This window comes from Callionymus lyra, chromosome 10 (assembly GCF_982586985.1).
Source record: "Callionymus lyra chromosome 10, fCalLyr1.hap1.1, whole genome shotgun sequence".
Classification (NCBI taxonomy): Eukaryota; Metazoa; Chordata; class Actinopteri; order Syngnathiformes; family Callionymidae; genus Callionymus; species Callionymus lyra.
The window spans coordinates 22,580,168-22,599,717 of NC_141827.1; the positions used below are offsets into that span (position 1 = coordinate 22,580,168).

Here is a 19,550-nt window from a genome sequence, read left to right on the forward strand (position 1 = left end):
TTTTCGAGTATAGACAAAATAATTTAAGTCAATTTTATTGTAGCGACTGGAGATCAGGTGTCTTAGTCTTCATTTTCACTCAAAAATACATCCTAATACCTTCATACTGCTTGTCGGCAATGTCCAACTTGTATTGAAGCCTCAATATTAGGATTTATATCGAGAATAATTAAACAAAAGTCAAAATTTTAAGTTTGTTCGTCGCTCCAAGTTTATCCTTGTTGAAACACAATGCAAGTGTCAGTGTGCATGCGCAAGATTAACACTGATCTTCCACTACAAAAAAAAGCTTAAAACTAATTTTTCTTCTGAGCAATTTCTAATATCAAGGTTTCTATACAAGAGGGACGTTACGAGCATTAAGGAGGTATTTGGATGTTTTTAAATGTGTCTTTTTGGACAAAGATGAGGATGAAGACAACTGAGCTCCAGTTGCTACATTATAATGGACATACATTTTTTTGTCAATAACTCTAAAATGGAACAGATTCTGAAAATAATCTCTATCTTTAATCGAACAAGAGGGTGAGTAGAAAATGAGTGGAACAGCTAAATTAGAAAAATCATTCAGCAAAAACATAAATCCATTGCTCCTTTTCACCCAATATAATTTTCCTACATTTTAAAGTCATTTTTGATAGTCTGTTGGTCACCAATGAGATAGTTAGATGCAGCATGTCGGAAACCCTCGCCCATTCCTTCAAAAATGTCAAATAAACTATATCAAAACTATAACTTTAAAAAAGCCAAATTGAAGTTGTTTTATGGAATAAGAATTAGAGTTGCAGTGGGTTTAAGAGTTGCATTCTTCAAATTATTTGTGGACCCAGATGGTAAATCCAAACATCAGCCTTGTCGAAAAAACATTTTATGAAAATATATCCTATAAAAATATTGAAAGGGAGACAGAGAAAGAAATGTACCAAAACATAACCTCATCTGCAAATGTATACTGTATCTTAATTAGTGTAAAACAAAACGTTATCCAATGGGTTCCTTGACCTTTTGTTTAAGTGTCCAGCATTCTCCTCTCCTCTTTAATAGAGCAGCCAACTGGCCACCTCCCAAAAACTATATCATATACTTATATCATTGATCTTTTACTGTCATGAACCAACGACTACGTCAGTGGGAATGATTAAGAGGATCCTTGACCATATATTTAAAACAATAACCAATAGAGATGAATTATGTTAGTATTTGGAACATGCTCAGGGGGAAGTACAGAAAGAATTGCTGTACAAAAGTAAGCTAGTTGTAGTGCAGTCATTAATAGAGCCGTTATTGTTCCGAAACATATGGCTCAGGGGAAGAATTAGAGCAGCGGGCCGTGCGTGTTCTGTTGTGTTGACAAGAGGGAAGAGGTAGAGGTTTTCTGTAGGGACAAATTAATCTGTATTTTGTAAATCTTACTGTTGGATTGTGACGGAGGAGCAGAATTAAGTGTTTGTATTTTTTTAATGAATGCACAATCTTCGGTTTTCATGATAACCTCTGGATTTACAGAATGTAATCTATAGGAGACATAAAGATATTGAGCAAAAATACGGTTGCGGTTAATCAACCACACTGCAATTCACAGATATTATCCTCCCTCCTCAGATACGACAGCCTTTAACATCTGAAATGTTGAGTTTCCAGATGAAACTCATCCTTTCAGAGAAATCCATTTCAAGTACACGTTCCCCACCTACACCTCACATCAGGTTGAGTAATAGCTTCTGATGACAGTGCAGGAGATATAAACGCTACTCACTGGCTATGGTAATTGTTGCCAGGTTGATGACTTGAGGGACTCCAGCCTTGATTCCTTAGAAGGTGTGGAGATAAATAAGCCTCTTCTAATGGGAGTCTATGTCACGCTGAGCTTATATTTTCATGGTGAGGCATCAGAACAACCCCCCGAGGGGTGTCTGTGTTGTGTGCCTAAGAGGTTAAACGCCACGGTTTATTTTCAGAAGCGTGTTGTGCCTGTTGATTAAGGTTCATAACACAGTGGGGCTTGTAACTTCTGACTCATTATATGCACTGCTGATCTAAATTACTCCTCCGATACATATTTAGGAGTGCATTTCTTACCTGTGTTTCACTGAGAAATATGTATGCTCCAATGGTGAGAGTATAGATACGAGGTAACAAAGCATATTAATAAGTTAAAGAGAGTATTTTTGTGTCTTTTTGAGAGAAATTGGCTGATTTAACAACTACAATTCCTGACACTTGAATAGGTTTCTCAACATTGGTCTTGAAAATTTGACATTATAACATTACTGAAGTTATTTTATATTCTTTACACGTATTTCTGATGCCTGCAGCTCTCAAAGATCGTCATTGCGATGCATTGTTCTCAGATTCAGATTGGATAAGTTAGGTGTCCAGAGTCCGGTTCTCGGACTTTTGATCCCATTGTATCCTTCCCACTCACCTAATCAAAATTCAAATTAACATTTGGACTATTCAACAAGATCTCACCAGTCAAATCAAGTCAAGTCAAGTCAAGATCCCTTATTGTCAAATATGCATGTAGACATACAGCATAAATGAAAATACTCAAAGTACACTCCTCAAAGTTGTGATACTATCGTTGATGCTTATTGCTGATTTAGCTTTTGTCAATGCCAGTGTGCAATGGCCTATTTTGATTCACCATGTTTTTATGGCAAACCGATTCGGAAAAAAAAAAGAAGTACTGCATAAAAGTGTCAGTGCACAATCTAGAAAATGACCATCAATCCATTTGTATACATGTGTTTTGCCTTCTAAAACTATTTGAGAATGTTGTGTCTCTTTGAGTATCAAAACATCTTTATATATAACTCTAAACATCAGGGCAATTTGTCTTCTATGTTGTACAGTTAGTTAAAGCATGACACAATTATTTACCTTCTGATAAACTGGGAGCTTCCAAGAAGAACCACCGTTTGGAGGCCAAATGTATTTATTATAATCATCGATACAAACATGTTTTCCTCCAAACTTAAGCCAACATGCTAGCCAACAAAAGATTGTTTCCTGGAACGTCTTAATAGTCATCTTGATTTTAACCACTTGATGATGTATAAACGATGAATCTCTTTCCTCTTAAATAAAAAAAAATAAAAAAATCGAGGCTTCAAGATTGAATAGACGCGATGTCATCAGCTATATAAATAAAGTTGTCTATTTTGGATGCAACAAACATGGGCAAATGGTTGCCGTAAATACATGGATATTTGAAGTATGTCATTGCGCATGCGTTCACGAATCACGTAGATTTCCCAGAACGAGTTTTGACAGCCAGTCTTGGATGAGGAAAATTTAATAGTTTTTTTTACTGGCAAATACGTTCCTGAAATAATTTTTGTTTGGGGATATAAGAGGTTTCAAATACAGTTATATTAAAATGTTCACAATCAAAAATAAGAAAGTTATAAATTACATTTAGATACGTTTACTGCTGGTCCCTTCACACCAAATTTGGTGGAAAGATTCACATGTAAAGTCAACATAGTAGTGCTATATAGAGAGAAGGCGTCAATTTGTGGGCATTTGATACATTTATAAAGTATAATGTACAATGTCCAGCAGTGAAAAACCAGGGACCTCGTGTACTAAGAAGTTCTTAGATCTTCTACTTAATATGTACGGAAACTGAAATCCAGATGATGGCGCAGCACAAAAATATTCAGTTCAGTTCAGTTTATTTTAAAAGCTGTATGAATCTGTGCGCGACAGACATTTAGGCACTTTTCCTTCGTACATCCCAATCAACGTAGAATTAGTCGCAGACTTGTTCGTCCCTTTCAGACCCTTCTTTTACATATGCAAATCATATTTAAATAAGCCAGAGTCCGTTATTTTTCTCCCTGAGTTCAGAACTAGCAAATGAAAACATGAATTTAAACCGGTTTATATTCGTTCATTTAAACATTTCTGACATGGACCAAACAAATGTTTCACAAAAATCTTTTACTGACTTGAAGCATCAGACCCGAATCAATTTCTTTGCCATATAATAAAATCAAGCTCCTAATTCCTTTCTATTTTTTTTTGAAAAGCGTAAAATAGCAGATTAAAACATTCATTATAAAATGATCGCTGTTGTCTTAATAAATATAGATCATCAATTGTTGGTGAATAAGAACATATTAATAAGTTTGTGAATATTTTAATATCCACTAGTGTAACTACAACTACTATGTGCTAATTTGTGATCAGTATTAATCGTTAACTCTGTTGTGAACATCTCAACGTGAATAGTGAGGCTGACATGCATCTGAGCAGCTGATTCGAGGGTACCCAACATGCAGACCTTGCGAGGAATTATGTACTTTTTACCGCTCTTTTCAGTATTTATACATTATACTTTGACGTAAAAGGTGGCTAAGCACGTTTTTTGTGCGTAAAACCCGTACAGGAGACCCCTGGTTATTTCTACTAGTAACGTACTTATGAATACAGATGGGAGGCTCATTTTAGATCATTTTTATTTTTTATTTCCAAAAAAATTATTTAGTCAAAAAAGGTTTTGACTAGTAAAATGCAATGTGGAATGAGTGGACCAGTATGTCTAGTTCCCTGTTGAGTTCCGTGATTGGATGAGAGCATAACTCAGAGTGAGGTCACATGAGTTTGTAGATTCCCTGGGGTTTTGAATAAACAACTTCTGAGGGGAGTCATTTGAGTGTTAGATTATCATTTCAATAGCAATTCTCTGCACATGGACTCACCTATTTTGTGTTTAATGTTTAATTCTCCGTCAGAAAAAAAAGGACGGCAAGAAAAAAAGCACATTCATAACTAAAAGTTGATCAATAGATTTACTTTACAGGTCAATATTTAGGAAACACTATTCAGCATTAGCCATTGATTTCATGGGTTCACAATCAGCGTCTGCAGTGGTGAAAGTGAGAGTGCGAGCGAGTACTAAAATCGACTGAGCCAAGCCATGAAGTTGTCGGATGGCTTATGATGACTGACAACCACAAATCAAAGACACGCTTGGTTGCACCAAACACAACAACATGGCTGCTACAATACATAATGCACCACAGTCGATATGTGTCAGAGTTGAAAAAAAACTCCACTTCCTCACTGCTTTACTTCGAGGGAGCAGAGATTTGTCAGACCGTGCTGACAGAAGATCACAGACGAAGAAATGAGGCTATGCACTGCTAATTTAGATGGACAGATCGACTTAAGTGGCGGTTACCAAAAGGAAGAAAAATAGTAAGTGAGGGTGACAGGGGAGAAGAAAGAAAGTACAAAAAAAACTCTCCAGATGGTGAGTAATTGTCGATGCCTCTTCCTTTAGCTCTCTGGCACCAGACTCAATCAGATCTCTGTCTTCCCGGTGTAAGACCTAAGACCCTAAGACTCACTTCCTCAATCAGATGTCTGTCAACACATACTTAAGTGTTTATTCCACAGATCAATAAACATTCTGTTCATTAAAAATCCCTTTGCTTCCTGAAAATTCCCACAGCTCAGTACACATCTGAGGAAGGGATATTGATGGTGGGTTCCGGTGTCTTGGTTATTGGTTTTCCTTTTGTTTCAATGATCCGAAGGCGAAATAGGAAGTTACAAAAAAAGGGACTGTACACAGGGAGCTTGAGTTGAGGGAGTTTATTAGAAATATTCAATAATATAGAATACAGTAGAAGCGCAAACTGTTGGGTTCAAGAATTTGTCAATTCAGTACTGAAGTCTTAGCTTTACCCTTGTGTAGGCGTCTACAGAAGTAACATCTGGTCCACTGAATGAACTTCAGCTGACTCTTTTATGTAAGAATACAAACTGAATTATTGATTAAAATAAATGGTCAATAGACTGAGAATGTGAATCTGGGTCAATCATCAAAGTAGTTAGAGTTGAGCAAAGAATTAAATAGTTTGGACAAATGGAGAGAAAAGAATTGGAATGTAAGAATGAAAATACTAATTTAAAAAAAATAACTTGAGATTCATGAATATGGTTGACAATGCCATATAATGATAGGTGTGACCGAGGATGATGATCATATTAGTTAGACGTGTAGTCAAGACTGTTTCCCCTGAGATAAGTGAGCACTAGTCTTAAAATAAGATTTGATACAGTTCCATCAATCAACTAGGAAATCCCAAGTTTAATTGATAGAAACAGATCATCTATTATACTTATTTTGATCTCATCAATATTGGCTAGGTGTCAGGATAAAAATAAAAATTATAATCAATTTGACGTAGATTCTAATAATTCTTGTTTTTTAAAGAAAACCTGTCTTATAAATAAGCAAACCCATCTTGTGTCTTTTCTAAAATATTTGTTTTGCTTTAATAGTTCAAACATTTCTGAAATATTTTGAAAAGGCTACAAAGAAGATACACATTGTTTTTTTTAATAATTCCATTATTCTTTTCTTTTCTATTTATTATTGTAAAAGTTTAGCAAGGTTCAAATTTCTTTAAGAATCGTTGATACTTGGGCCTATCTTTTGTATTTTTTGCAATGTTTTCTCATTATGAATGTTTCTTTAAAATCTGTATTATGGAATTTGTTCTTATCATTAAAGTATTTTTATGCAGATTGAACACAGGCAGTCACATAACCTTCTTGCTGGAGGCATTAAATACTTGTTTGTGTTGCTTACAAAGCTCATGAAATAAATGTTATTTCTTTGTAGTTGTGCTCAACCATTAAACTGGCCTAAGATAATCAGACCGACATCTCCATCATTCAAGTGTGATTCCAGCGTTGCCCCGAGTACCACTGTCAAGTGCTAAACAAAACACTCGACAAGGATAAAAGATCAATAACCACGAGAAGAATCGTTATGACACGCTTCGCGCCTGACTGCAAGCCACCTGCTGTAGCGAGCACGGAGCTCGATGATTAAACTGCAGTTTGCCTCAATCTCTGTGAAACACAGATACAGTTGCCAAAAGTAATGAACAGAATGAATTCCACTGGTGCCCATCACCTGTTCCATCTGCCAGAGAATCGCACAGCCTCTAGAGGTAGATAACAAGATTTCTGAGAGAATTCCCGCGCCAGTCAATGTTTTTTTTATTGTCTTTTTTTTTTAAGATAGGATTAGCGGCTTGTATTTTCTTTTTTTAATTTAACCACACTGCATCAAAACACAATAAGACTACATTTCGCAATGACAGCCAGACTGTCTGGTTGAAAAAAAGAATCAAAGAAATACATTGAAATCATATTTAAGTCATTTATAACATGTCTGCAAAGTCCCACGAAAAATGTGTAGCTACCTATCTGTTAAGAAATGCAACCAGTATTTAGTGAAATGTTAATACCATGATTGATGCACTTATCACAGTTTTACAAACCACCTCTTCACATCTTCTTAAACTGGCCCTTAAAAAGACACCTATTCCATTTGTTTAATCACAGACAGATGATAACGTCACTTAAATCATTCATTTTATCTTATCTAATATTGAGATAGGCTAAACCTTACATCCCATAACATATTATGGATAAAGAAGCTGTTAAAATTAGGTTTTCATAATGTAAAGTGAAGGATGTTTGACCGAAACTGTGAATGCATACTTTGTAGTTTAGCTACTCTATAGCAGCAGAAGTTAGTAAGTAAGTAAGTAAATTATATTTGTAGAAAGCTTTTCAAGACAAGGGTCACACAGCACTTAAACAATCAAATCAAAACTCAAAATGTATACTTAAAAGATCAAGACAACACAGAGAACCACACAGGAGAAAATCAAGGAAAACAAACAAATACAAATGTCTTAAGATGTTTCTTGAAGGAGTCAGTAGATCCATCAAACACAGAGGGAGAGGAAGATTGTTCCAAAGCTTAGGAGCAACAGCCTGGAAGGACTTCTCTCCTCTAGTCCTGAACCGTGTGCGAGGAACCATCAGTAGATTCTGATCCACAGATCTCAGAGCTTGAGCTGGGGTGTAAGTCTGGATCAGATCACTGATGTCATGAGGAGCCTCACCATGAATAGATAGAAAGTAAGAACCAGAATTTTGAAGTTGATCCTGAAAGAAACTGGCAGCCAGTGAAGAGTTTTAAGGATCGGAGAAATGTGAGTTCTTCTACTAGAGCAGCTCAGAATTCTGGCTGCAGAGCTCTGTATCAACTGCAGGCGAGACAACTCTTTCTTGTTAAGACATAAAAACAAACTGTTGCAATAGTCCAGACGAGACGACACAAAGGCATGCAATATGAAGCCATAATTAGGTGAAATTTACTATTTCATACACTTTAATCTAAAAAAAAAAAACATTAGATGCAGTTGAATGTTACATGATAAAAACAAACAAGGAAATGTGTAGGACGGGAAGACATTAAACATATTAAAATGAGAAATAGACTTAATTATCTCTGTATGCTCTTGGATTTGGGGAGAAAGTTCCCAGAGCACCCATGCACGCCCAATGACTCAGGCTCATCCAAAGACGGCTGTAATCAAACCTACAACCACAGTGCTGCTCGGCATTGAATCACTTCAGCCAGACTAAACACGCCATGGTGCTAAAGCATCTCTAATAAACCAAAACTGCAGGAGCTGAATGATTTTCAAGCTGTTACACATTGTTCTAATTAACCTCTGGCAGACATCAAACATAAATGTCAGTTCCTGATGAGGTTTGTTAATGCTCTGTAACAACCTGCTGTCGGACGGAATTTACTGCGACTCTGATATCTCACATCAAGACGCTTACATGGACTCAAAAGTGCCGTGTAATCACATACTTAATTTAAAATACTTTGTAAAGCGTCCAAAAGTACTGTAACTCTGCCCAGGGTCTGCACAATACTGTGAGTGAAAGTCATCTATGTTCTGGAAATGCATAATGTATGATTTGTTAATATATAGCCTTGAAATTAGAATAAAGGTTGCAAGTGGTAGATGTTTCTAATTTCTGTAGCTGTGGTGTGTAAAATATCAAACATCAGCAGGGCATTGAGGCCTTTAAACCACTCATTTTTTAAGAGGCTTTTACAAAGTTTTTTCTGGAAAGTCATGACAAACTATAGCAGTTTTTAATATCAAGAATCGAAGAGTTATGGCGATTTAATAATACAGTCTGAAAAGTAAGTTATTAAACTGAAATGAAATTCTGTCCATTATAGGTTCAACATTTTGCATATAACGTACTCATGAATCAACTTTGTCACTTTAATGATATAATGATTAAAAGTTAATTTCAACTTTTAGATTTCTTTTGTAAAAGTTTTTATTTTTATTTTAAATTAAATCCAGTTAAAGAACCAATTCTTTGACTAGCAAGTCAGGCTGACTGCCCACTTGGTAAGTTTTGCTGCAGATGGATTTCCTCATGAAACAGCTGGCCGCCTCCAGATCCAATCCTCTTCCTTTTCCATCCCATAAGGTGATGGAAAATGCTCCTTTTGAATCCCCTATAAACCCAATTCCTCATTCAGCAAGCGTACAATTACCAGATTCTAGATTGTTTGATCCCCCCACCACCCTTTCCTTGCGATGATGTCTTCCAATCTCTAAGATTAGCAGACATACAGACATATGGTGTGCCCGAGCAAATGAACTCAAACACTCACACATGATTACAGATAATTCAACCCACTAACAGGAGCTCAGCGTACAGTGTGGTGTAAATCAGGGTTTAAAGCTCCGACACATGTCACCAAATTGAACTTCGGGAATTTGAGATTTGGTAAATCCTTCAACTCAGACTTCAAAAACATATTTTTATTTGATGTTAATCCAAATCTCCCGTCGCAAAACATCTGGAGTACAAGACTTGAAGTCTCATGAAAGTCGCTGAATGGAAATGGGACTGAACGATGACAGTTGGATTTTGTCAACAGCGATCACTCCCGAAATGTATCAAGGTAAACAGCTGACTATCGCTGTTCCACAGTTACAATTTTTTTCTTTACAAGTTCAATGAAGTTTCACTTCTCAAAAATATATATGTCATTTAGTTAGATAAAAATGTTTGTACTGTCTTGGTGAGGTATGAGATACATTGTCAATTGGACTGGCAGATGTTGAACGGATGAATAGATTTACCCATACATGGACAGAATACTGATATATGATTGGATGTATAGATGGACATAAGGATGGATGTGTTTATTGATATACTGACAGATATGGAAGGATAGATGGACACATTCACTCAAATTATCGTCTATCTGATATACTGACGGATGGATAGATTTACTGGTATATGGGTGGCTAGATTTATATATATATATATATATATATATATATATATATATATATATATGAGACATGACAGACTGTCGGATAGGTTGATCTACAGATATATGCAGAGACGAACAGACAAATATGTGGATTAGTGGGTTCACTGGAGTAATCGACGCATAGACAGATGGACGGATGGGCAGATGAAAAGATAAACATCTATCTAGCCCTCCTTTAGATTGTGTTCGACTTCAGTGGGTACAAACTCACTCTGCCTTTGGCTGTCAGACGTTAAACATTAGAAGAACAAGGAGCAGTGAATATCCTGAGAACACACCAGGATCCTGGAGTATGCTGACAGGTTTTCACAGTTTAGGCTCTTTCGTATACATTATGTGAAAGACGGTATATAAAAAAGTGAAAATATCCATCTCCCAAAATGTTCAAGGCAATATCTCTTTTATATGTTTATTTTTGGGCTAGAAATTCAGTATATTAAATAGAACGGTCGAATGATGGATAAAAAAGGGTAAAACTCCACAGAAAAACATAATTCCCAACCACATGGTGCAATCTTCCACCGACTTCCATCTGCCTCACAACACACTGAGTCGCAAAGGTCAGTGTGGCTTTCACTGTTCAAAGTTATTGTTATCTGGGCGTGTCTCCGTCAGAGTGTGTTTGTGTACTTCTGATGTCAATGAGTGCCGAGGATCCTGTAGTGAGTTATTCTGGCTTGCTACCAGTCACACACTTCGCTCTGAAGTCTGAGACTTTGAACTGCCAAACGTCTTGTGGGGTGGAGGCACAAGATACAATCAGTATGTAAAATCTTCCTTTTGTTCCTCTCTGGATACTCTGATCTTTGAAGACCTACTGTACTTTTAACACTGTGATGTAAGGGCTATTATTGATGAGCGTTTTATCCCAAACAGCAGAACATAAAGCATAAGGTTAAACAGATTTTTTCATTCCTCTTTTTTTCTGATCAAAGCATTACTCTCAAGATCACAATAAAATAGTTGTTCTTATCCTGAAGGCAAAGATCTGAAACTGGATTACACAGATTAAGAAATAAAGGAAAAGGTAGCGGGTACATATCAGATGACCAGGCAGTTTTTGTAGGTAGGATAATCAAGGCCAGTTCAAAAATATTTTTGGCAACAGTGGAGGGGTGTAGCTCAAGTGAACACTGAAGGTTTTACCGAAACCTCTGGGTGATTATCAAAGCGGAGAGTATAGCGGAGGTAACTGAAAGTGTCTCCAGCACAAATCAACGCAAATGACAACACAGCTATTGAGATTAGGCAGCATTTCATATAGAATGATATGAATTATATCAGGGAAATGAGAAGGATTCTTAACATCTTTAATACTTCATACTTATTTAAGTATACCCTGATGTTTTCATCCTAGTGTAATCCAGTAAAAGGATAAATAATCCGAACACTCTATGATAGAGATCAGAAATGTGTTAGGTTCTTGGCAGGTTACAGTATGATCCATACATTACTCCTTCTGCCATTTCCTCTTTTGAGGGTTTGAATGGTCTCTATTAACAAATAACAGCCAAACACAGAGGCATTTTGTTGAAAATTCTCCAAAATAATATATGGAAAGACCCAAAGTGAAAACTCTGTTTGCATAGCTCATCATAACTTCCATCATTTATGTTATCCCACTCATTTGCCCAAAGTAAAAGAGGTTTTGACCAAGAGGAAATCAATGTTTTGTAGACAATAATACACTATTGATAATAATTAATAGCTAAAATATTTTTTATTAGATGTCGTATTTACCACTTCACCTGCATAGTTATCTTAAAATAACTGTATCAAATAATTGATATGGTAAAACCTTAACAACTGCTAAATATGTAACTGATCACATTTTATGAAATAATCTTAACCATGACATGACACAGTTGAACTTGTCTTAAGATGGGTTTTTTAAAGGCCGGTGCTTTAAAACGGATAACAGAAAGACATTATAGTCGACGTGTCAGTCAGCTAAGTGAGGTCTTCACACGTTTTAAAACAAGATTAAACAAGGAGCTGTCTGGACCTTGCAGCTCACGATTTATGCAAATAAAAAAAAAAAAGACTCACCGTCTCCTCGTCTCCTCGTCTCCTCGCCGTGTGACCTGGCTGCCTCTCTGTTCAAATGATGGCTCTCCGGGCCTTCAGGTTGTCTTCACCTGACCACACACATCACTCTCTCCCCTCTCTCCCTTTCCGGCTGGGTGACTGTGCAGACTCCTAAAATAAAAAAAATAAAACAAAAAATGCATTTTCAACATTACTCTGTCTTGACCAGCCTTGTATTTAAAAATCAAATGTAGAGGAATCGACGGAGGGATGATAGAAGAAAAACAAAAAGATTGTCTGAAGAGAAACATGGCGGATATAAAAAAAAAAAAAAACATCATTAAATGTCATCTAAGGTGCAAGCAAGTGTGTATAAAAAGAGAGGGAGGTGTTTACCCAAGAGATAATTCAATAGCCTCAAATCTTCATTTAATTACCTGCCCGGCGTCTCTTAACAGCCTCTTCTCCCACCAGCTCTCCTCTCTCACCTCCACTTTAAGTTACAGGGGGCCTCTGCCATCGCTGCAGACTCTTTAGCGCCGTTAATTACTGTCAAACCTGAGTCTCATCAAGTAGATTGTTCCCTGGCGATGATTCTCCATAAAGTCATCTGGAAACTCTGTAACTACAGTATGTATCCAGATTACAGAGGCGGATTAGAGCAGAGATTTGGCCGGTTAATCCCGGTCAAACATAACACTCAATAGTAGACTTTTTCAATCAACCTCTGTTTGTTTTTGGACCGTGGGAGTACCCAGGTCAAACCCACGCAAGCGTGGGTAAATTACACAAACTACACACACACAGGAAGTTGGAAGTGATCCAGCAAACGTATTCTTATGAAGAGGATGTGCCAATATATAGATGCTAGAATGGAGAGCACCATCTATCGGAAGCTACACCAGTCCATAGCTACAAGAAAAACAGGTGCAACTAGGAAAGGGTTCAGAATTTCCATACATGTATTGTACCGACAGAGTCCCACTCTGCTGTGTACCGAATAACGTACATTTTAAACGGTTCCTGTTTTCAGTACTTGATTTAAACACAATGATGTTATGACACAACTATATCATTAAATGCTTAAAGGCATGATGAAGTGGCTGTTTGATGGATCTACTGACTCCTTCAAGAAACATCTTAAGACATTTTTAATTGTGCAGGCTTTTCTCTGATTTTCTGGAACTCCTGTATTTGTCTTGCCTGGTATGTCTTGGCCTTTTGAAGTATATATTTTAACTGTGTATTGTTTTTTAATTTTAAAACGCTTTGTGACCCTGGTCTAGAAAGGCGCTTTACAAGTAACCTTTACTTACTTACTTACTAATACCAATTCCCTGTAATCAGGTATCTGTACTGGTTCAAAGTTGAAGGTCCACAACCCTAGGTTCAATTTAGAAAAATAATCAAGATGGATTAAAAAGTGAACATATATGTGGATGGGAAATGTTTCAGAAGCTACATGTATACATGTTATAGGTTGCCACGATGACCTTGATGCTTAATCTGAAAAGCGTTAAATCCTCCTGCTGGTTTCATGAAGAAGGCTTGATTGAAGCCTGGTAACTGCAACTAATCTTTTTTTCCCTAAATTCATATTCACACTTAATGGCTGAGCTCACATGTGATTGACAGACAATGCATGCAAATAACCTATATGCACGATGCTACCAAACCTCAAATTCAAAATAATCTGTCGACAAAGAGACGACTCATGTTCTTCTGTTGTCACAGTGAAGGGAAGGGCTGGGTATCAAACTTTGGTTCTTTTGCGGTAAAGATGGAAGTGTTACCAACTACTGAAACATATTTTGTCTCGATGAGTTTTCTATAGAAAAACTGAACAGCAAAGCAGAACATTTTAACTCTAGATTTTTAATATGTCTAACGTCATTTTTTTCCTTTTTGTTAAAATTGATTATATGGTATTGGTATTGGAAAAAGTATTGTATCGAAGTAAAGGTATCAGTACAGGTATTGACGATTTTTGATCGATACCCAGACCTTCTGGAGGGTGATTTTTTTTATATTTAAATCATGTCATGTTTTGGTGCTTTCCTGTTTTATTTTGTAGTCTGTTTCCTGTTTTGGTTCGTGTTTATTTTGTGTCTTGACAGACGCTGGCAGGTGCGCGGCTGGGGGTGATTGAATGGCGGGTTCTTCCCACAGAAAAGGAGCGTCGCGGACCTGAAGAACTCGCCAGAGAATTGAGTTTCCAGACTAGGTTGGCATTCGTAGATTCTCCTTGCTCGTGTTACCTATGTACATTTTCCTGAAGACCCCTGACGTTGTCAGCGCCTTGTTTTGCTCACGTGAGTCTTTTTCCTCTTTTGTTTTAGTTCCGGATCTGAGATCCCGATCTCCAGCCGCGTCCTGCCTTCGTCCCGAGTTCCTGATTTGTTTTTTGTTTCGGTCCCTTCCGACCGCCTGGAAGATTAAAAGACTTTTTGCTTGAACATTTGCTCCGGGAATATTTGTCCACTTCCGCTTCTGGGTCTCCTGCCGAGTTCCACCCGTGACAGAATTCTCTGGCCACCAAATGGACCCAGCGGAAGTGAAGGAGCTCCGCCGAGCCCTCGGTTCCCAAGGAACCAGACTATGTTCTCTGGAGGAGGTGACGCGGGACAGTCACGCAGCGCTCGTCCAGCTGTCAGCTGCTGTGGGTGAGCTCACTCTTCGCTTGGCCCCTCCCGCACCTGTTGCAGCCACCGCAGCCTCTGTGCGCGCTCCGACTGTTTCACCTGCTCCCACTGAAGGACTGCCGGTTCTACGCGAACCCACTATACCCACGCCGGGATATTATAGTGGAGAAGTGGGTGGTTGTTCACGTTTTTTGCTACAAGTTCAGTTAGTTTTTAGCCAGCAGCCCTCCTCGTTTTCTGCGGGTCGCGCTCAGATCGCTTATCTAATAAACCTCCTCCGGGGTAGAGCAGCGGACTGGGCCACTTCCCTGTGGGAGTCTAACTCTCCGGCTTTAGCAAATTTTGATTGTTTCTCTGACGAGATGCGCCGGGTTTTTGACCTACCACATCGCTCTCCCGCGGTGTCCTCTCGAAGACTACTCAGGTTACGACAGGGCGAGGAGTCTGTGGGGCATTACTCGGTAGATTTCCGTATCTTAGCTGCTGAGAGTGGTTGGAATGAACCCGCACTGATCACCGCGTTTACCCAGGGGTTAGGAAGCGCAGTCAGGGATCAACTCTCCACACGGGAAGAACCAGAGGGGTTGGAGGCTCTTATCAGCCTAGCCATCAGAATTGATAATAGGTTGAGGGAGCACCGCAGGGAACGTGGCAGGGACGTTTTCTCTTCCTCTTTTCCTCCTTTCGACCAGCCTACTCTTCTGTTGACTCCTGAGACTCCGACGCCGCCACCCGAGGAGCCGATGCAGCTGGGTCGGACACGTTTGTCTCCAGAACAGCGCTCCCACAGGCTCACGAAGGGACTTTGTCTATACTGCGGCGAGCCTGGCCATCGACTACTTGTCTGCCCTAGTCGACCTAAGGTTAGTGCTCGGGTGGGACACACTCGCTCATCGCATGACCCGACTCACCGGATCACCCTACCTGGTCTTTTGACGGTTGACTTGACTTCGACAGCCGAGACTGTACTAATCGACTCTGGCGCTGACGACAATTTCATTGACCGAGACTTCGCCCTTTCCCTCAACCTTCCCCTGGTTAAGCTAGACGTTCCCCGCCCGGTTTGTGCCATAGATGGCCGACCACTACTCGACGTGACTCACCAGACTACTCCCCTTTCCCTCACGATTTCGGGTAACCACTCTGAGTTAATTTGTTTTCTTCTGATTTCTTCTCCCTCTTCTCCTATTGTTCTCAGGCTCCCCTGGCTTCGTATCCATAACCCTCACTTTGATTGGGTGAACTCCACGGTACTTGGTTGGAGCCCGCATTGTCATTCACAGTGTCTCCGTTCTGCACCTATTTCCTCTCGTCCTCCACTTCCCATCTCTTCCCCTCCTGACCTTTCCTCCGTTCCTCCGGAGTATCACAGTTTGGGTGAGGTCTTTAGCAAGGAGAGGGCGCTATCCCTACCACCGCACCGTCCCTATGACTGCGCCATTGACCTACTTCCTGGTTCTCCTCTTCCCTGTAGTAGACTGTATAAGGTTTCTCGCCCGGAGCGCCAGGCCCTCGACACTTATATCGGGGAGTCACTGACCGCCGGTTTAATTCGCCCCTCTTCTTCGCCTCTTGGTGCAGGGTTCTTTTTTGTGAGCAAGAAGGACAAGTCCCTGAGACCTTGTATGGACTACCGGGGACTAAACAGCATAACCGTTAAGAATCGGTATCCCCTCCCACTCATAGACCCGTCGTTTGACCCTCTGAACAAGGCCATGATATTCACCAAACTGGACCTTAGAAGTGCTTATCACTTGGTTCGTGTTAGAGAGGGAGATGAGTGGAAGACGGCTTTTAAGACCCCCTTAGGCCACTTCGAGTACCTGGTCATGCCGTTTGGCCTGACCAATGCGCCAGCGGTTTTCCAGAGACTTATCAATGAGGTCTTAGGGGACCTTTTGAGTGATTTTGTGTACGTTTATCTCGACGACATTCTGATCTTTTCCAGTTCTCCTGAGGAACATGTCACCCACGTCCGCCGCGTACTCCAACGATTACTAGAGAACAGACTGTTTGTCAAGGCAGAGAAGTGCGAGTTCGGAGTCCCCACAGTGAGTTTTTTGGGTTTTATTCTAGGACAGGGTCAGTTGCGGCCTGATCCCATGAAGGTGGAGGCAGTTGCTCAATGGCCGGTGCCTGTTAGCCGAAAGGAATTGCAGCGATTCTTGGGTTTCGCTAATTTTTATCGCAGGTTCATCCGGGGTTATAGCCAGGTTGCCGCTCCATTAACCCAGCTTACCTCCACCAAGAGTGCTTTCACCTGGTCCTCCAAGGCGGACGACTCCTTCAACCGGCTGCGCTCGCTGTTCTCCTCCGCGCCTATCCTACGACACCCCGACCCAGCCCGTCAGTTCATCGTGGAGGTGGACGCTTCGGACACCGGCATAGGGGCAGTGCTTTCCCAGAGGTGCGCCAGGGACAATAGGGTGCATCCCTGTGCCTTCTATTCCAGGAAGCTGTCCCCAGCGGAGCAGAATTATGACATTGGCAACCGGGAGCTCCTGGCGGTGGTGGCGGCTCTTCAGGAGTGGAGGCATTGGCTGGAGGGCTCAGAGGTACCCTTTCTAGTGTTAACGGATCATCGGAACCTGCTCTATCTACAGGAGGCCAGGCGCCTGAACTCCCGCCAGGCCCGTTGGGCCCTGTTTTTGGGTCGTTTCGACTTTTCCCTGACGTACCGCCCGGGAGGTAAGAACATTAAGCCTGATGCCTTATCCCGTCAGTTTGCTCCTTCCCAGGAGGGTCTGGCAGAGGAGACCATCCTTCCAAAGCGGTGTTTTATCAGGGCGGCCAGCTGGGATATAGAGAGGGTTGTTCAGGAGGCTCAGGAGAGTGACCCAGGACCTAGCTCTGGACCGCCTGATAGACTGTTTGTTCCGCAGCCAGCTCGTGCCCAGGTTCTTCAGTGGGGGCACACCCACAAGGTAGCTTGTCACCCGGGCGTTTCTAGGACACTCTCTTTTCTCAGGCAGAGGTTCTGGTGGCCGGAGATGGCACGCGACGTCCTGGAGTTCGTGGCCGCATGTACCACGTGTGCTCGCGGAAAGTCCTCTCGTCGCCCCCCCGCTGGACTTCTTCGACCCTTACCTGTGCCGAGTCGTCCCTGGTCGCACATATCTGTGGATTTCGTCACCGGTCTCCCTCCTTCCATGGGTAGGACAGTTATCCTGACAGTAGTGGACCGCTTTTCCAAGATGGTTCACTTTATCCCCCTGATAAAGTTACCGTCAGCCTTGGAGACCGCGGACCTGCTGGTCCTACATATTTTTCGACTCCATGGTATCCCGGTAGACATTGTATCGGATCGGGGACCCCAGTTCTCCTCGCAGGTATGGAGAGCGTTCTGTAGATCCCTGGGGGCTAAGGCTAGCCTTTTGTCGGGGTACCATCCGCAGAGCAACGGCCAGACGGAACGGGCCAACCAGGACCTGGAATCAGCTCTACGCTGCGTGTCGGCTCGTCACCCGGCCTCCTGTTGTCAGCACATCCCCTGGGTGGAGTATTCGCACAACTCCCTAACTTCATCTGCCACTGGGAGGTCACCATTCATGGCAGCGTATGGGTATCAACCACCTCTCTTCCCCTCTCAGGAGAGGGAGGCAGCGGTTCCCTCAGTTCGAGCCCACCTACGACGTTGTCGATCTGTCTGGCACCAGACCAGGGCGGCCTTATCACGCACCGCTACTAGAAATCAACGCCTCGCTGACAAGCACCGTGTGCCAGCCCCCGTTTACTCACCTGGCCAGAAGGTCTGGCTCTCCACCCGGGACCTCCCCCTTCCAGTGGAATCCCGTAAGCTGGCCCCCAGGTTCGTAGGTCCGTTCGAGATCGAGAGGATCATAAATCCCACGGCCATGCGCCTCAAGCTCCCTCCGTCGCTTAAGGTCCATCCCACCTTCCACGTCTCTCTCCTGAAGCCCGTCTCAACCAGTCCTCTCAGTGCGCCAGCCGAGCCTCCACCTCCTCCGCTCATCATTGACAATCACCCTGCGTACAAGGTCCACAAGATCCTGGAGGTTCGCCGCAGAGGTCGGGGCTTCCAGTACCTAGTGGACTGGGAGGGCTACGGTCCAGAGGAGCGCTCCTGGATCTCCCGCTCACTCATCCTGGACCTCTCCCTCCTCCGAGACTTTTACCGGGAGCACCCGGAAAGACCGGGTAGAACGCCTGGAGGCGCTACCTAGAGGGGGGGGGTACTGTCATGTTTTGGTGCTTTCCTGTTTTATTTTGTAGTCTGTTTCCTGTTTTGGTTCGTGTTTATTTTGTGTCTTGACAGACGCTGGCAGGTGCGCGGCTGGGGGTGATTGAATGGCGGGTTCTTCCCACAGAAAAGGAGCGTCGCGGACCTGAAGAACTCGCCAGAGAATTGAGTTTCCAGACTAGGTTGGCATTCGTAGATTCTCCTTGCTCGTGTTACCTATGTACATTTTCCTGAAGACCCCTGACGTTGTCAGCGCCTTGTTTTGCTCACGTGAGTCTTTTTCCTCTTTTGTTTTAGTTCCGGATCTGAGATCCCGATCTCCAGCCGCGTCCTGCCTTCGTCCCGAGTTCCTGATTTGTTTTTTGTTTCGGTCCCTTCCGACCGCCTGGAAGATTAAAAGACTTTTTGCTTGAACATTTGCTCCGGGAATATTTGTCCACTTCCGCTTCTGGGTCTCCTGCCGAGTTCCACCCGT

At 41.5% G+C, this 19,550-nt stretch overlaps 2 protein-coding genes across 3 annotated transcripts in view; one reads left to right on the forward strand and one right to left on the reverse strand.

Moving 5' to 3' along the window:
• cdh22 (cadherin 22) overlaps positions 1 to 19,550 on the reverse strand; it is a 186,559-nt gene that overhangs the window by 116,188 nt on the left and 50,821 nt on the right. Inside the window, exon 2 of one of the 2 annotated variants that reach the window (XM_087801455.1) lies at positions 12,254 to 12,403. The gene's annotated coding sequence lies outside the window, so the exon portion shown is untranslated. Of the gene's footprint in view, positions 1 to 12,253; positions 12,783 to 19,550 lie in introns of those variants that run through there. The other variant, XM_087801454.1, reaches the window with a different exon arrangement.
• On the forward strand, positions 18,399 to 19,059 carry LOC148070981 (uncharacterized). The gene has a single exon (XM_087800801.1). It carries the CDS (start codon positions 18,423 to 18,425, stop codon positions 19,056 to 19,058), a length of 636 nt encoding a protein of 211 aa, XP_087656927.1. The 5' UTR covers positions 18,399 to 18,422; the 3' UTR covers position 19,059.

Coding starts and splice junctions, on each gene's coding strand:
- LOC148070981 (XM_087800801.1), top strand. CDS start 18,423: ATGGCAGCGTATGGGTATCAACCACCTCTCTTCCCCTCTCAGGAGAGG.